The 19,777-nt window shown below is 41.0% G+C and overlaps 1 protein-coding gene and 1 long non-coding RNA gene across 2 annotated transcripts in view; one reads left to right on the forward strand and one right to left on the reverse strand.

Moving 5' to 3' along the window:
* The window catches only part of rnf25 (ring finger protein 25), a 51,260-nt gene that overhangs the window by 11,848 nt on the left and 19,635 nt on the right, over window positions 1-19,777 (forward strand). The window contains exon 8 of the mRNA XM_028814913.2: window positions 19,623-19,712. Within this exon, the coding sequence (XP_028670746.1) occupies window positions 19,623-19,712 (90 nt within the window). The remainder of the gene's footprint in view (window positions 1-19,622; window positions 19,713-19,777) is intronic.
* On the reverse strand, window positions 6,224-19,623 carry LOC127529781 (uncharacterized). Its single transcript, XR_007936392.1, has 2 exons — window positions 19,083-19,623; window positions 6,224-8,520 (listed from the first exon to the last, which is right to left on the reverse strand). It is a non-coding gene; the product is annotated as an uncharacterized LOC127529781 (long non-coding RNA).

The raw sequence follows: 19,777 nt of genomic DNA on the forward strand, positions 1-19,777 counted from the left end.
TCTTGTCATGGAGCACAGTTTAAACTTTTGAAAAAGAGACAAATATTTGTTTGCAGTGTTTAAAAGTCCCTGTCACTACAAGGGTGTTATTTCATGTCTAGAGGGCTCTAATAATGTTAAAAAAAACGTATTTAGAAGGTCGTAAACAGGTTTTCTATGCTCTGTGAAAATATCTGATTTATAAATAAAGAATCCTACTTCGCGGAAATTCATATATTGCGGTAGAGTCTGGAACTGATTAACTGCTATAAACGTGGGTTGACTGTATATCATATATATACATTTATTTATATATATATATATATATATATATATATATATATATATACAGTGGGGCAAAAAAGTATTTAGTCAGCCAGCAATTGTGCAAGTTCTCCCACTTAAAAAGATGAGAGAGGCCTGTAATTTTCATCATAGGTATACCTCAACTATGAGAGACAAAATGAGAAAAAAAAATCCAGAAAATCACATTGTCTGATTTTTAAAGAATTTATTTGCAAATTATGGTGGAAAATAAGTATTTGGTCACCTACAAACAAGCAAGATTTCTGGCTCTCACAGACCTGTAACTTCTTCTGTAAGAGGCTCCTCTGTCCTCCACTCGTTGCCTGTATTAATGGCACCTGTTTGAACTCGTTATCGATACAATGTGATTTTCTGGATTTTTTTTTTTCTCATTTTGTCTCTTATAGTTGAGGTATACTTATGATGAAAATTACAGGCCTCTCTATATGTATATATATGTATATGTGTGTATATGTATGTGTGTGTGTATATAAAATGTATTGTTGTGATGTGAGATTTTACATATAACTTGATGAATATTTTATATGTCTTTAGTTGTAATTTAGGTATAGCAATGTAATTTAGTGTTTAACGCCCCTCCTATCCCCCCCCCCCCCCCCCCCCAAACCTTAGGAATGGGTCTGTTTGAATTTTACGACAGGATTTGGGGTATGCGTTTTAAACCAGTTTGGCAAGTGTTTCTTTGCTAAAGTCATTTCTACCCCCGCAAATGGGCTAAGGTGTACTTTAACATATGGTTTGGGGGCAGGTGTTAAGATGTTCTATTTCCCCCATTGGTCTGAAGTATGGCTGTTTGGAATTGGCTTGGTTCAGAAGCCTTTAAGTACTACGACGCCCTATTGGCTGTAGGGATTGAACAGGAAATCTATATATTTACTTGTTTAACCTCACACTCTCTCTCTTACAAACCAACATCTGAAAGAAGGCATCTCTCTTGCTAACCTGTGATGAAGACAACACAATGAAGAGCACAGCTCAGCAGCCATTTTGAACAGACATGTGGCTGAAAGCTGAGCACCAATGATGCCTTAACTAGAGACATTTAAGTAACTAGAAGTCTGTGTGCCGCCTGAACTGCATATCACCATTTAATCAGGTTGTATGGTTGCCAATATTCAAATATACTTTGCATTTTGTTATTATTTATGAATATTATCAATAATACATTTAAACTGTAACTTAACTTCTTCTTGTCTTTTTACTACATCTAATTGCCTGAGGTTATAGATATAGAAGGGAAGGTGGGGATAACTTGTATACAATAATACCTTATAAACAGTGGTAAGTCTGTGAGATTAGGCATTCTAAGGCTACATATTAATAATATCCTAAAATTGACCTGGTTTTGTGTCTAACTGCTAATTAGACCCCTGTCCCAAACTATCTGTTTAAGCATATGCAGCTGTACAATTAAAATCAAAATTTGAAAGGTAACATGCCACAGGTGCCAGTACAACCACTTCTGCCCAAGTGAGAGCACATGTGCCACTTCATAAACTGTTCACAAACCAAACTTTGTGGCCCCTCTTCACACATTTGGGGTTGACTTAGTTGCCTCTTGTGCTTTCCTACCCATGGTGCAACTCTTGACTGCCATCAGCCTTTACCAGTATACAGCTGACAACCTCAGCAGGGCTTCCGTATTTTCCCAATTAGACCATACCTAAACATCGAAGCCCATATGACTTGCAAATGTACCAGCTGCACCTGCTTTCCTGAAAAGTTCACCAATTTGCTCAGTATACCGCTGTTTAATAATAGTATTAATTATATTAATTATCCCACTTAATACCCAGAATGTATACTTTATGAGCCCAAAATTAATCCCCTTATTTTGGCATTCCTAACTGGTTTGTTCAGCTTCCACCCCTTGGAATATAAATTTGCTGCAGTAATGAACAAACCTTTCCTTTTAAACTATAGCTATTCTGACTAGCCTTCTTATTGCATGACTCATGGACTTGTTACTCACTTAAACCCCAGTAAGTGTCTTTTTCTTGCTGTCTCTTCTGTTCTTGTTCTTGTCTTTGTCTTTAGCATGGATTTCACTCTGCTAATTGCCTTCACTATTTATTACCTGCACAAACCCAAAGTCCGTAAAACCTCAAATAATAGAAGTTGCACTGTTACAAAAGGCCAGAAAATTGAAACAGAAATAACTATTTTCCCTTTCCTGTCTTCCTGCGCTACCCTTCTATTTTTTTCATTGCCTGTGTGTCCTTTTTTTTAATTTTATTGTATGGTAACTGCTACCTGAAAGTGTGGGCTAAAACCTCTCCAAAATCCGAGTTCTAAATCCAGCATCTCTCCTAAAACTGACCTGTGTTCTTTACTAAAGACCAGCTCACTTTTCTCCATTTTATTACAGGGAGATTCATAGGCTGTTTTTTTTTTTTAACAACTGGTCAGTCAGGTTTCGAATTACTGAACAAAGTGTGTGTGCTTTTTAATTATTGCTGGCCCCAGCACAGCTGTTAGGACTTTCACACCCCTGTGCATTCCTGGCATGCTGGCTGAGTTTGTAAACCTTCCTGTTGCACCATCCCCCATCATTTGTTCTTTGGCTTGTCCTGATTCATTCAAACCAAATCCTAAACTGGTGCACTTTTTTTCCAACTCAGCCATTCTTGCATTAGCACTTTTAGACCTTTTACACACAAACACTCGAATTCCTTTCATTTCCATTGTTCTTTGTTTTAATTCCACATTTTCTTTACTCAGTACCAATATGCCATTATCCATTTCATGCCCTTTAGTCAACAACTGCCATTCACACTCACCAGCTTCTCTGCCTTCTATCTGATTTCTTTGTCCTAAATCAAATTTCAATGCAGCACTGGTTACCTTTCTTAATAGTGGTGAAATATCTATTGGTGTAGCATGTTCTTTAACTACTGGACAGACCTCAGAATCACCTCGAGATTGTGGTGCAGTGGAAAATAATAATGGAAGGTAACACCCTTTCTGTTTTCCCTTCCTTTCATCTCTCTCCATTTCCTTGCACTCACATTCCCACTCTTTTTCTGAGCACCCATCTGTCTCAGGTAAGTCACCCACCCATGTTTCAGGGTTCCAGTAAGATCCCATTACTATTGCCCTAACTTTCACCACAGGTGGTTTTCTCTTCTTGTTTCCCCTGCTTTCTGTGCTTTCCATTTCAGCAGTGGGTGTTCTACATGCTAGCACTTCACAATTTTCATACCAACTGTTACATCTTTCAAAACTTTCGCACAACATTCCACAACTTTCACTTTCATTCACTTTGCTATTTTCTTCCTTATACTGATCTTCGTTATTACCAATAAATCAAGCTAGTAAACCTCTTATAACATCAGCTGTCTTCTTTATACCTGATTTCTGTTTTCCTGCTTTTAATCCTTTCAGCCCCTTTCCATTTTGTGGCATGCTCAGCTCAGCTTCTGCTTTCTCTACCTGCACTACAGGTTGCATTTCCTAGCTTTAGCCTGCTTGCTTCTGCCACTCCACTGGAAGATGGCTGACTTTAATATAAATTTAGGCATTTCTGAGTCTACAATTATAATCTAATACAATTTGCCACCTTCGTTATGGGTTGGCCTACTTTTGCCCCGGTAAGCAAACATACACATACATACACCAAGATTCTAAACAAATAAGTGCCGTATGAATGATGCATGCATGTCCTATCACTCCCTAGCACTTTAACCACTTAAATGCTGTATGAATGACGCATGCAATATTCCACCACTCTCTAGCACTTTAATTAGGGACTCACTACCACCAGCACTAACAAACATGCGGGTGTCCTCGTGACACACATGAAGTCTCTACATTTTGTTGGTTATATTCCATTCAGCAACCAAACAATGTTTACTTCCACCGCATTTGTACACTGGATGCCCTAAAATTCACATACAAAAACACACATATACATCGACAGTATTTGCAAACAGGGTGCAAAACATGGTTACCCCAAAAATCCTGCCCGACTACACCAATTTTTTTGTCTTGGTAGAGTAAAATATATTGCTGTACTTTCCCCTATTGTATTATTAATATGTAGCCTTAGAATGCCTAATCTCACAGACTTACCACTGTTTATAAGGTATTATTGTATATAACTTAACCCCACCTTCCCTTCTATATCTGTAACCTCAGGCAATTAGATGTAGACAAAAGACAAGCAGAAGTTAAGTTACAGTTTAAACAATGTATTATTGATAATATTCATAAATAATAACAAAATGCAAAGTATATTTGAATATTGGCAACCATACAACCTGATTAAATGGTGATTTGTAGTTCAGGCGACAAACAGACTTCTAGTTACTTAAATGTCTTTTTTTTTTATATATATATATATATATATATATATATATATATATATATATATATATATATATATATATATATATATATATATATAAATTTATCGAACTTTCTTTCACAGGAACAAACTATACTGGTGCATTAAAAATGATTGGAAAATATGTGAACACAAAGTACAACAAATGAGTTGTTTCCTGGGATTTAAAGGGCCTAGGGTTAGATTTATAAAACTTGCACATGCATGAAGAGACTCATAAACTCTGACCCATCTGTACACAACATTTTGGAGAACGTAGGAAATGACAACCCCCTTGATTAAGTAGGGAAATGCAGCCAAACCAGTTAAATGATGACTATTTGTAATACTTATGTTTTTGTTCCCATGTTTCCTGTTTTCCCACGGTGCTTCTTTGTTTTCTTTATGGGGACACCACCATTTTGGAATAGCTTTTATAATGGGTACTATGCTGTTGCTAGGCTTGACAACCAGGAGTATGTGACGCGTGACGTCATTACTGTAATTGCATGACGGTCAACACCTTTAGTGTTACTGATCATCCAAGACTTTGATTCATGGTTATCGTCTTTTATTTGTTTCTCAGTTTACTGGTTACTGCAATTTTTTGTGCCCTCTACAAATTCTGTCTCACATTTTTTTTGGTGCATGTTACATATACCTTTTGGCTTACAACTTACCACTCTATTCTTTGATTACATTTCTGGCTATGCAACCTGTTCTTTGTCTCTCTATTATAAAAATAATCTTGGAAGGAGACGAGACGCCAAATTCTCGGACAGACACTTATTTGTCCCGCGAGAAAGTGATTTAACCATGACCAGGGCCAGAAGTAAAGGACAAAGAGTAAATGACAAAACGTTGGCGCGATACACATGCAGAGCAGATTAGAAATAATGGAAGTATGAAAATTTTAAAGTCTCAAAAAAAGATAGGAAAGATCGCATTAGTGCAAACAAATGGAAATTAGTACGGAACAGCAAAAAGAGATCGAATATATTGTTATGATTTAAACTTTAAGTCAGAGACTTATAGATTGTCTAATTCGTGTTGCCATCAGGGGGAAAAAAACGTAGTGTTTCTTCCCAATGAAGAAGCGAATCAGCGAGAATTAAGATTCCAAAAATGTTGGTGCGGTACACGTGCAGAGCAGGTTAGAGATAATGGAAGTACGAAAATTCGAAAGTCTCACAAAAAGGATAGTAAAGATCACATTAGTGCAAACAAATGTATATTATTACTCAGTGAAATAATCGAACATCGGAAAGAGATTGAATATATTGTTCGGATTTAAACTTTAGATTGGAGACTTGTAGATCGTCTAATTCATGTTGCCAGCAAGAATTAAGATTCCAAAAGCGGTATGAAGTCCCATGAGACGGAGACTTTTAACATGAGATTCTTTCAAGTCACGACATACTTACAACTATTTTCAAACAAGAGCGCGGTCATCTAACCTCAGTCGTGTGAATGCTTTTGTCAGACACACTTCCTGCACTTTCAGTTCTTACAAATTTTATCAGGACAATAAATTTTATACGATCTAGATGACACATCAACGACAAAGCGAAGAAGAAAGAGCATGGACAAACATTCGAAAAAGTTGTTTTATTTATTAGAGAGAAAGAAACGATATGCACTCACAGGCAGTTATACGTTGCGTTGTCATGCTGTAAGTCCAAACATGGAATCAAAATTCAATGCGATCTTGAAGAAAAGTTAATTCTAAATAATGTTTTCACAAAAGTTTTAAAGTAAAAGTGAAAATAATGCAAATGTAACAATTCCCATGAAAATAACAATCTTGTATATCTGGTTAACCAAACCCAGGAGTGGGTGAGCGAAGCGAGCTGCGGGCATGCTCACTGGCGCCACTGCAATTGTCCCTGATTTGGTTTGATAATTAACATGAAGGCTGTGACTAAAAATAGGGAACGTTGTGTAGTGTGCTGGGGACTTAACAGTGCAATTGTAATCTGTGTACGTGATACCACTCCTGCCATTATTACTCCTCCTCGGGGTTCCAGTTGTGTTCAACTGCTCTCCAATGTGCCACTGAGCTGCATCATCGGACAGGCAGCAGAACCCCCTAGTGGATTAGGCCCTTCGTCCCCACTGCCATCTCCTTCTCTTTATGATTCAGTCAGTTCACTTTTCAATCTGCCCAGTGCAGGGTGTGGGACTGCATGTCACGGCAGTTTCGGTGGTGGCGACTTTACCAAAATAAAATTTGCTTCAGTGCTATCAACACATTGTGTCAGCTGAGCACATTCCAGCACACAAAGTGTCGGGGCCAACAGGAGTGTGGCAATTGGCTGTGGCAGCCGCTCCCACCGTTCTGGAGCCTTGCTGCCGATAAGGATGTTTATGATGGGTTCACTGGGAGGCTGGAATCTGAAAAGGTCTCAGGCGGTTATGTCACTGCAGAGGATGCTAAGCTTTGTTACTTTCCTGGCTTGTCCTTATGTGGGTGCCCTGGCTTGGTAAGTGTGGGGAAAGCGTTTTTGTGTGTCTTGAGCGCGACTGTTAAGCAAAGCACAGTACCTCAGCACAGGAGGAACTGGTACCTTTTACTGAAGTAGACAAAAAGCACGAGAAAGGGGGGTGCACATGGGACACGCCTGTGTCTAGCTTTAAATGGGGAAAAATTCAAAAAGAGGTAACTCTTCAGATTCATCTCCGCCTCCATGCTTGGCAATTACAGTGCTTACCCACCCTTCCTCTTCGGTGGTCTACTGGAATTAGCCAGAACTGTCCACCTCGTAGCACCTTAGGGTCATTTGAAGGCAGATTGTGCCGAGTGCTTCTGGTTTTCTTGTTTAGTGGGCTGCTTTATAATCTGTACTCTCAACTGATTGGGCCCTTGGTGATGAAAGCAAAGTTAAATGCACAGAACATCAAAAGCTAAGAATTTGTGTGTGTGTGTTAAAAACAGGTTTATTACTTTAGTACTTACACCAATCAGCCACAACATTAAATGCACCCGAATAATTTGGTGGCATGAGGTGGGGACCAACATGATAACAGCTCTGACCCATCGAGGCATGGACTCCACAAGACTTCTGAAGATGTCCTGTGGTGTCTGCAACAAGACCCTCGTGGCAGATCCTTTACGTCCTGTAAGTTGCAAGGTGTGCCCTCCATGGGTCAGACTTGTTTGACTTGTTGATCAGTGGAATTTCAAGGCAAAATCAACACCTTGAACCATTTGTCAAGTTCATCACACCATTCCTGAGCAACTGTTAAAGTGTGGCATAGCACATTATCCTGTTGAAAGAATACTGTTGCCATGAATGGGGTATACATGGTCTGCAGCAATCGTTTAAGTAGGTGGTGGTACGTGTCAAAGTAACGTCCACATGAATACCAGGACTCAAGGTTTACCGGCAGAATGTTGTCCAGAGCATCCCACTGCCTCCGCCGGCTTGCCATTCTTCCCTAAGTGCATCCTGCTGCCGTTTCTTTCTGAGGTAAACAATGCACGCTTACCGGGCTGTCCTCATGATTTAAAAAAAAATTGTTTTAATCATCAGACCAGGCCACCTTCTTCCATTTCTCCATTGTCCAGTTCTGACGCTGACATGCCCAATGTAGGTGCTTTCAGCAGTGGACAGTGGGTCCGCATGGGACCTGTCTGCAGCTACGCAGCAAGCTGTGATGCACTTGTGTGTTCTGACACTTTTATCTCACGGCCACCATTAACCTTTTCAGAAATTTGTGGTACAGTAGCTCTTCTGTGGGATCACAGCAGATGGGCAAACCTTTGTTTTCCGCACACATCAGTGGGCCCATGACCGTGTCATCATTTCAGCAGTTGTCCTGACTTGAGCCCCTTTTAGTACGTACACTCCATTGCATGCTGGGAACACCCAAAAGACTTGCCTCATGATCTAAAAGAGAATATGAGTCCATTAAAGGCAGCAAGTTGCTTATAGTACACTTCTTTGAGCTAATGTTGCCTTCTCATGTGAGCCCAGTGTCCTCCCCAAGTGTATCGGCTAAGTAAACCGATGTCAACTGCGACCTGCATCATATGCCCATGCTCACTGTCACAATAGTAACCTAAAAAGAAAAAGCTTTAGACCCGACATTCTTAATGGCAGAGTGCATGTGCTAGTGACATACATTACTGTGCAAAAGTTTTAGGCAGGTGTGAAAAAATTCTATAAACAAAGAATGCTTTCAGAAATATAAATAATGATTGTTTATTGTTACCAATTTACAAAATGCAAAGTGAGCGAACAAAAGAAAAATCTAAATCAAATCAATATTTGGTGTTGCTTCCTTTTGCCTTCAAACCAGCATCAATTCTTATAGGTCCACTTGCACAAAGTCAAGGATTTTGTAGGATTCTAGTCAGGTGATGATCAACCAATTCTACCAAACAGGTGCTAATGATCATCAATGTCACACGTAAGTTGAAACACAGTCATTAACTGAAACAGAAAAAGCTGTGTAGGAGGCTTCAAACTGGGTGAGGAACAGCCAAACTCTGCTACCAAGGTGAGGTTGTGAAGACAGTTTCATGTCATGGCAAGATTGAGCACAGCAACAAGACACAAGGTAGTTCTACTGCATCAGCAAGGTCTCTCCCAGACAAAGATCTCAAAGCAGACTGGGGTTTCAAGATGTGCTGTTCAAGCTCTTTTGAAGAAGCACAAAGAAACTGGCAACGTTGAGGATCGTAGACGCAGTGTCGGCCAAGGAAACTTAGTGCAGCAGATGAAAGACACATCAAGCTTATTACCCTTCGAAATCAGAAGATGTCCAGCAGTGCCATCAGCTCAGAACTGGCAGAAACCAGTGGGACCCAGGTACACCCATCTACTGTCTGGAGAAGTCTGGCCAGAAGTGGTCTTCATGGAAGAGCTGCAGCCAAAAAGCCATACCTCCGATGTGGAAACAAGGCCAAGCGACTCAAGTATGCATGAAAACATAGGAACTGGGGTGCAGAAAAATGACAGCAGGTGCTCTGGACTGACGAGTCAAAATTTGAAATATTTGGCTGTAGCAGAAGGCAGTTTGTTCGTCGAAGGGCTGGAGAGCAGTACAATAATGAGTGTCTGCAGGCAACAGTGAAGCATGGTGGAGGTTCCTTGAACGTTTGGGGCTGCATTTCTGCAAATGGAGTTGGAGATTTGGTCAGGATTAATGGTGTTCTCAATGCTGAGAAATACAGGCAGGTACTTATCCATCATGCAGTACCATTAGGGGGGCGTATGATTCGCCCCAAATTTATTCTGCAGCGGGGCAATGACCCCAAACATACAGCCAAAGTCATTAAGAACTATCTTTAGCATAAAGAAGAACAAGAAGTCCTGGAAGTGATGGTATGCCCCCCACAGAGCCCTGATCTCAACATCATCGAGTGTGTCTGGGATTACATGAAGAAACAGAAGGATGTGAGGAAGCCTACATCCACAGAAGATCTGCGGTTAGTTCTCCAAGATGTTTGGAACAACCTACCAGCCGAGTTCCTTCAAAAACTGTGTGCAAGTGTACCTAGAAGAATTGATGCTGTTTTGAAGGCAAAGGGTGGTCATACCAAATATTGATTTGATTTAGATTTCTCTTTTGTTCATTCACAGCATTTTGTTGATTGATGAAAATAAATGATTAACACTTCCATTTTTGAAAGCATTCTTTGTTTATGGCATTTTTTCACACCTGCCTAAAACTTTTGCACAGTACTGTAACTCCGGATAGGTGTCTGAAACAGAGGGGGCTGGCTGACCGAAGCGAAGAGTCCTGTTGTCAGCAATCGTAAGATCTGTGACACTTGAGACGCTATGTTCCAGATGCCAGGAGGGCTGATGCTGAGGGTGATAAACCGTGTTTGAGGTAAACCAAGGCAGGCACGCTGGTGTTACGTCACTGGGAGTGGAAAATCTCGGTAGCTGTCGTGTTATAGCCAGGGTTTTCCTGGCCTTCTGTGTATTGCTATACATATCATTTTTAATAAACATACACATTACATATGCATTATATATATGCACACATAGATTATATTAATCATTATTAGATTATTCATACATTATATGTATTTTGTTCTGGTTAAATCTGAATTATTATTTTTATGCAATTTATGTAATCTTTCTTATTTATATAATATACTAGCCGTTCCCTGCGGCAACGCCCGCGTAGTGGTGAAACAGCAAACTTTAAAAATCAATAAACAAAAGGGTATCGCTAGCTTAGCGGAGGTAAGTTACACTGTAAAACACAGAGGTAGACTGACCCCCCCCCCCCCCCCCCCCCCAAACACTCCTGACGTCATGCCTCCCCCTCCCCTTGGCCCACAGCCTCTGTCTCGGATTAGCATGAATATATCGCTCCTGCAAGCGAACTAAATCCATTAAGTAGTTCTCTCGTTCACTTGCTAAGAGAAGGTAAGGTACACCCGGATGCTGGCGCCTGAGCAAAGGGGACCCGCTGAGTCTCTCTCGGATTCGAGCAAATTAATCGGTACCGCAAGCAAACTATGATGCTTAGCGCAGTGAGAGAAGTCGCAAAATTAGCCGGAATGTTCAAGCAAATTCTAGAAAAAAAACCCGATCTAAGTAGTTCTCTCATGAAAAGCAGACAGATGTTGGATTTTATATTTTTATATATATATAGTGTGTGTGAATATGTATGTGTATATAGATATATACTTGTGTTTAAGTTTTCCCATGGATAAGTCGGGGCTTGATTTTACTGTATAGTTTACTGTATTTTATAATATCGGTCATATAAGTTGAATGCAGAAAACTCACACTATTGGTCCAAGAGATTACAATATGCTAACGCTCACCTGAGAGAGTAACCACGGAGCACACAGCATTTTATTTCTGTGTATTGGCCTACGTGACCACACAGTAATACCCAAACTATTCCGAAGCCACTGGTTTGTGTTTTTTGTATCTCACACCCTCATACACCTTTATCGTAAGAGCATCCCTTATCTACGGTGGAGCGTTCGATCAGAAGAAAATATGAAGCTTGTTTTAAATTAAACGTAAGTCGGGGTTTGAATTTATGATCGATTTTTCAGGTTTCAAGACCCGACTTATACGTGAATATATACAGTACATACACACATATACACACTAGCGACTGGGAGCCCGATCAAACTAAGATACAAATTCTACGTTTGTGAAATCAGTACTTTCTCTGCAAAGAATTATTTGTTTTTTTAAGTCCCTGAAATGATTTTGTTATCGTGGCACTGATTTGTGCCTAAAATAGACGTTTTCAGACGATATAATGAAGAGCTTCCTGTTTAAACAGGGCTGCTTTGCGTCTAAATATGTCAACAGTTTCTTAAACCTGTCAGGGTATCTGTAAGGGTTAATTCAAACTCGACCTTTATGGCAGCAATTGTATTCTCCACCTTGCTTGTTCTCACAGGTGAAGTTGAATGAGTTGCAATGTTTGCACAGGTTGTCAAATGCTCCAGAGTGGTGCTCTGGAACTTTGTTCTCAATAATATCTGTGTGATTGCATATGGCAATGCCGTGGCAGTGAGCATTTTCATGCCGCAAGGCACGGGCTGCTTGATATCTTTCAACCCATGCTGCATTTGCGGCTGGTCGAGCTTCTTCGGTCGGTTGTGCACGGCTGGCACGATTTCTTTCAGCGTTAGTAGCGCTTGTAGCCGCACGCTGCTCATCTGTTTGTTGTGTACATCTGGTCACATTAGCAAGCCTACATTCCTCATCAGTCATGTGACTTCATTTCCTACGCATCCTTTCCGCGGCTGCTGCTGTTGTGGCTGCGTTGCGATTGTCACTCATTTTAGACCTGAGATCGGCTAAAATTTAACAATGACCGCTGTCGATACCCAGCTGTCATTACTCATGCTTCTAACTTGTATTGAGTCAAGGTATTGACGCAAACACCATACATATTGATACTATCAAATTATATATACAGTACTGTGCAAAAGTTTTAGGCAGGTGTGAAACAATGCTGTAAACAAAGAATGCTTTCAGAAATATAAATAATGATTGTTTATTGTTATCAATTTGCAAAATGCAAAGTGAGCTAACAAAAGACAAATCTAAATCAAATCAATATTTGGTGTTGCTACCTTTTGCCTTCAAACCAGCATCAATTCTTATAGGTCCACTTGCACAAAGTCAGGGATTTTGTAGGATTCTAGTCAGGTGTCTGATCAACCAATTCTACCAAACAGGTGCTAATGATCATCAATGTCACACGTAGGTTGAAACCCAGTCATGAACTGAAACAGAAACAGCTTCAAACTGGGTGAGGAACAGCCAAACTCTGCTACCAAGGTGAGGTTGTGGAAGACAGTTTCATGTCATGGCAAGATTGAGCACAGCAACAAGACACAAGGTAGTTCTACTGCATCAGCAAGGTCTCTCCCAGACAAGGATTTCAAAGCAGACTGGGGTTTCAAGATGTGCTGTTCAAGCTCTTTTGAAGAAGCACAAAGAAACGGGCAACGTTGAGGATCGTAGACGCAGTGGTCGGCCAAGGAAACTTAGTGCAGCAGATGAAAGACACATCAAGCTTATTACCCTTCAAAATCGGAAGATGTCCAGCAGTGCCATCAGCTCAGAACCTGCAGAAACCAGTGGGACCCAGGTACACCCATCTACTGTCTGGAGAAGTCTGGCCAGAAGTGGTCTTCATGGAAGAGTTGCAGCCAAAAAGCCATACCTCCGACGTGGAAACAAGGCCAAGCGACTCAAGTATGCACGGAAACATAGCAACTGGGGTGCAGAAATATGGCAGCAGGTGCTCTGGACTGATGAGTCAAAATTTGAAATATTTGGCTGTAGCAGAAGGCAGTTTGTACGTCGAAGGGCTGGAGAGCGATACAATAATGAGTGTCTGCAGGCAACAGTGAAGCATGGTGGAGGTTCCTTGAACGTTTGTGGCTGCATTTCTGCAAATGGTGGTGGAGATTTGGTCAGGATTAATGGTGTTCTCAATGCTGAGAAATACAGGCAGATATTTATCCATCATGCAATACCATCAGGGAGGCGTATGATTGGCCCCAAATGTATTCTGCAGCAGGACAACGACCCCAAACATACAGCCAAAGTCATTAAGAACTATCTTTAGCATAAAGAAGAAGAAGTAGTCCTGGAAGTGATGGTATGGCCCCCACAGAGCCCTGATCTCAACATCATCGAGTGTGTCTGGGATTACATGAAGAGACAGAAGGATGTGAGGAAGCCGATATCCACAGAAGATCTGGGGTTAGTTCTCCAAGATGTTTGGAACAACCTACCAGCCGAGTTCCTTCAAAAACTGTGTGCAAGTGTACCTAGAAGAATTGATGCTGTTGTGAAGGCAAAGGGTGGTCACACCAAATATTGATTTGATTTAGATTTCTCTTTTGTTCATTTATTGCATTTTGTTGATTGATGAAAATAAATGATTAACACTTCCATATTTGACAGCTTTCTTTGTTTACAGCATTTTTTCATACCTGCCTAAAAGTTTTGCACAGTACTGTGTGTGTGTGTGTGTGTGTGTGTGTGTGTATATATGTATATATAATGTGTGTGTGTGTGTGTGTGTGTGTATATTATTTATATATATATATATTGTATGTATATGTATGTATGTGTGTGTATCCACACACATACATACAGATAAGAAAACAGAACCATAACCACAGTATTTGGAAAATACTTAAAAAACAACAAAATGATTCAATTCCATGAAAACACACTTGAGCCTGAGATGAATCCCTGATTCTGTTGCAGTGTTTAGGGTCTGCTGGGCTCACCGTTACTCCATCCCAAGGCTTATTCTCCACTGAGGCCTAATTACCCGCAAAGCAGGCTGTTGGCCTGTGACCTCTTTCCGGGTAGATCAGAGATGCCAGGTTAAAGCTCCACCTTGTGGCTCCTGCTCTCCCTGCAGTCCTGTCAGTTGACTCTGTGTGCAGCTCACAGCCGAGGGCTCATGTGTGTCCTGATAAAGTGCCCTGCTACCCCCTTAACTTCCCAGTGTCACCCTGCTCTTGAACTGGAGCTCGCTGAACTGCTCGGTCTTGTGAAACTACTTTATCTGTCGTGGGGGAGCCTGCTGTCTGCCTCCTAATCGTTAATCTTGAACATTCTTTTTCTGTAACTGATAATACAGCAGAAGAGATTTTCTGTTGTTTTTGATGGCTTGATTTTTTTTTCCTTTAACTGTTTAAATAGCAGTACTTAACAAATGAGTCGTGGATGGATGACCCTAATTTTGTACCTGCGCCCACATGCCTTGACCTGAAGTTGTCTACAATGGCGACACAGCTTCTGCATGTTTGTGCATGTTGGACACTTTCGTAGGACTCTGTTTTTTTGGCCCGGGGGCTGATTTCCAGTTACGGCACCCAATCACACTTCACAGTGAGCCCCTCATTTAAACAGTGAGTGACACCCCCATCCCCACCTGAATTGCGCTGATCACGTCAGGCACACCTGGCAGAAAGAATTTCTGTTTGGACACGGAAAAGCTTTTCAGATTTCAAAACTGCAATCAGATAATGTGAGGCGAGGCCATCGGATCAGCTGCTCGCCGTATCTTTACTGGAATGTTCTCAGAGTAAGGGAACTGGATCTTCAACTCTCTTTGGCCATTTTAAAAAAAAAAAAAAAATCTGTTCTTGAAAAGGGTCATCAGCAAGGGGAAGCATTTTGCTGAACTTAAAAATCTAAAGAAGCAGCCTTGGTAAAGGGATCTGCAAGCATTACAGTCCACATCAAGAGCTGCCGGAATCTTCTAATATGGTGTCAGCTCGGCATCTTCAGTGATATTTAGTGATACAATGCCTTTTTCTTTATTCTAAATTGGTGAAAAGTCAAGCAAAATGACCCCTTTTATTGGCTTAGTAGAAAGATTACAATAAGCAAGATTTGGAGGCAACTCAGGCCCCTTCTTCAGGCGAGATGTCATACGGAAACTGGAGTCCCCTGTGTTTATATAGACACCAGGACAGATAAAACATTGGAAAACCTTTAAGGGAGACCTCTTAAATGTAAAAACTAATAGACCTCTTCAGGCTAAGATTCATTTAGCAAGAGAAGAGAACAATGTCTGGTCAAGATCTTTGTATTAAGATAACTGTCCAATAAAGTCAGACAATCTGGGTCTGTAGTCAGGTTGTCTGTGCTAAATGAATCTTAGCCTGAAGAGGTCTGTTTAATTTTTTTACATTTAAGATGTCTCACTTAAAGGTTTCCCAATGTTGTATCTGTCCTGGTGTCTATATAAGCACAGGGAACTCCAGTTTCTGTATGACATCTCGCCTGAAGAAGGGGCCTGAGTTGCCTCGAAATCTGCAATATTGTAATCTGTTCACTTAGCCAATGAAAGGGGTCATATTGCCAGACTTCTCGCTCCTTTCGTAATGGCAAACATGGTACAACACCCTAGTACTAAATCGGTGTAAAGTTCTGGGTCTCAAACTGGTGTTGGGTTAAATTTTCACGTCACTGCCCAGACACTTCATGTTCTGTGGAGCTGCTGGTGTATGTGGACGGTGAGGGGCACACTGGTTGCGCCATCTGTCATCCTGCAATGTCTCCCATCCCAAATCAAAGACTGTCCTAACCTAAAGTGCCAGGAGTAATCATATTTGGGGCTCCAGCCATCATGGGGAGGTTGGCATTGACTCTGTGTACAGTCCACCAGGCCCATGTAGAGCCCACCTGCCACTATTATGACCCTCACTTGTAGTGCTTTTCTCATTAAACCAAGTACGTATTTTATAGTGCTTTTCATTTAACTATATATGAATATCAGTGTGTCTTGTCCATCAGATGGTGCCTTTCGTATTAATATAACATCCTATTTTGTTGTGCTTTTCAGTTTCCTATCTGTGTATCTGTCAGTCATAAAGTGCCTCTCATTCATCTGTCCATTATACGGTGCCTTTCATTCATCTGTTTATTATATAGTGCCTTTCATCTTTCTGTCTGTTATATAGTGCCTTTCATCCATCTGTCTATGATATGGTGCGTCATACCTATCTATGACATAGTACCATTCCCACTAATCTGTCTACCTGCATATCACGTTCTGCCTTTCATGGATCTACCTGTTACAGTGGACCCTTGACTTACGAACTCAATTTGTTCGCGAGGGCTGGTTGTAACTCAAGTTGATTGTAAGTCAAGACTATTGTTCCCATAAGAAATAATGGAAATAACCCATAATGCGTTCCGAACCTCCCACAGCAACACTTACTTAACCTTTTCATAATAAAAAAGGGTTGTATAATGTGCATAATTTACCAAAACGCCAATAATGTTTCTAATGTACTAACCAAAAAGTTATAAAAAAAAAAAAAATCGCCTAGCCTACCAGAAACAACAATTTCATACTGTACTCACCATTTAATTTGACATATTTGGGCTGCAGGAAGGGAGGAGAATGAAATGGAAGGTGATTATTGTTTGGAAGGAGCCACCTTATACAAATCTTTTCTTTGTAAAATTGTCGAGATGGTGGATTTCGTCATGCTGTACATACATATTAGCAAGATCGGTCACACGAACAGCACTCTCATATTTCCGCACAATTTCCTTCTTCGTTTCGATTGTGATCGATTTCTTTACCTTCGTTACCTTCTCTTCCTTCCTTTAGCAATTATCGAAAAAAATGATATAAATCACTGCACTGACCGAAATTACGTCCACAAACACATGTATCTGGGCTCCGACTGACGCTTACAAACGCTCTCGGCTGTTTGTTTACAATCGCACAAGCGGATACACATGACCGCATTCAGGCCGTAACGCAAGATGTTGGTCGTAAATCAAAACAAAATTTTTGGTCGTAAATCAAGTTGTTCGCATGTCATGCCAGTCGTATATCAAACGTCGACTGTATATAGTGCTTTTCATGAATCTTTCACGTAGTACCTTTCCCACTAATCTGTCTACCTGCATATCACGTTCTGCTTTTCATGGATCTGTTATACAGTGGCTTTCATCTTTCAGTCTGTCATACGGTGCCTTTCATGCATCTATTTATTATATAGTGCCTTTCATCTTTCTCTGTATCTGTCATATAGTGCCTTTCATCCATTTATCCATTTGTCTATGCATCATGCCTATAGATAGATAGATACTTTATTAATCCCAAGGGTACTAGGGTGTTGTACCGTGTTAGCCATTATGAATGTAGAGAAAAGCCAAGCAAAATGACACCTTTTATTGGCTAACTAGAAAGATTACAATATGCAAGCTTTCGAGGCAACTCAGGCCCCTTCTTCAGGCAAGATGTAATACAGAAACTGAAGTTTCCTATGTTTATATACACACTCTAGGACAAGAAACAACATTGGTAAATATTTAAGAAGACACATAGGAAACTTCAGTTTCTGTATTACATCTTGCCTGAAGAAGGGGCCTGAGTTGCCTCGAAAGCTTGCATATTGTAATCTTTCTAGTTAGCCAATAAAAGGTGTCATTTTGCTTGGCTTTTCTCTTAATCCCAAGGGGAAATTCCCATACTCCAGCAGCAGCATACTGATAAAGAACAATATTAAATTAAAGAGTGATAACAATGCAGGTATACAGACAGACAATAACTTTGTATAATGTTAACGATTACCCCCCGGGTGGAATTGAAGAGTCGCATAGTGTGGTGGAGGAACAATCTTCTCAGTCTGTCAGTGGAGCAGGACGGTGACAGCAGTCTGTTGCTAAAGCTGCTACTCTGTCTGGAGATGATCCTGTTCAGTGGATGCAGTGGATTCTCCATGATTGACAGGAGCCTGCTCAGCGCCCGTCGCTCTGCCACAGATGTCAAACTGTCCAGCTCCGTGCCTACAACAGAGCCTGCCTTCCTCACCAGTTTGTCCAGGCGTGAGGCGTCTCTCTTCTTTATGCTGCCTCCCCAGCACACCACCGCGTAGAAGAGGGCGCTCGCCTCAACCGTCTGATAGAACATCTGCAGCATCTTATTGCAGATGAAGGACGCCAGCCTTCTAAGGAAGTATAGTCGGCTCTGTCCTTTCTTACACAGAATCTATGTGTAATCTATGCCTATGTATGACATAGATTAGTGGGAAAGGTACTGTCTACCTGCATATCACGTTCTGCCTTTCATGAATCTATTTATTATATAGTGCCTTTCATCCATGTATCTATGATATGGTGCATCATGCCTATCTATGACTTAGTACCTTTCCCCCTAATCTGTCTACCTGCACATCACGTTCTGCCTTTCATGGATCTATCTATCATATAATGCCTTTCATCTATCTATCTGTCTGCCTACCCGTTACAGAGAGATTAACTCTTTGAATGCCAACTCGAGGTTGGGTGAATTTTCTCTTCCTTGTGCCAACTACCAGTTGACTCAAATTTTAGAAAAAAAAGTTTTTGTTTTTTTTTTTTTGGATTGTGAGATTAGCTCAATAACTGACTTACGAATTTAATTAGTTTATTATAATAACACCCTGATTTTACATTAACATCAGGAACAAGTTTACCTGTTGTCACCGTGGCAGTCATTGTGTTAAAGGCACTCTGTCATTCTGTCTACCTTCCTTCCTGTTATATAGTGCCTTTCATCTTTCTGTCTATAATCCATCTATGGCCGTGCACCGCAACTCTCCACAAATCACTAGGATTTTTTTCCGGATACTTCCAGTCATGGGTGTGATGGTCACTCTAGGTGGTCTTCTCGCTCTGATTTGGAGGTTCTCACAGGTACAGACCACAAAGCCCCTGAGGGCTCAATGAGACGTGTTGGCTCAGCTTGTGCCCTTGTCACCCTGAGATGTCATTGAGCAGTTATGGGGGTCGGTTTTCTTTACCCATCATGTTTTTCTCTTTCAAGCTCCATGTAGCTGCCCCGGTGAATCTGCAAGAAGCTTTCGGCCTCAGCTGATCTTTGATGAGTTAAAATGTCCGTCTTTTTTCCTTGATCATATCTGTCTTGTTCCACGGCTCTGAGGTCAAGTCTGAGATGCGGCCTGCTGTATCGATGCCCCTGATTATTTATTATGCCTTACCTGATCTCTCAGCAGGAGCTCAAAGTCCTGTGTCCTGTGTGCCGTGAGCCCCTGACCTACGACTGGGACAGCCTGCAGGCCACTGCCCCGCCTCAGACTCCACTGGTATGTCATGTTTTTGTCTGTCTGTTTGCTTGCTGGCGCATGTCCTTTCCAAGTCCATTCATCGG

The sequence above is a fragment of the Erpetoichthys calabaricus genome, chromosome 12 (assembly GCF_900747795.2).
Source record: "Erpetoichthys calabaricus chromosome 12, fErpCal1.3, whole genome shotgun sequence".
Taxonomy (NCBI): Eukaryota; Metazoa; Chordata; class Cladistia; order Polypteriformes; family Polypteridae; genus Erpetoichthys; species Erpetoichthys calabaricus.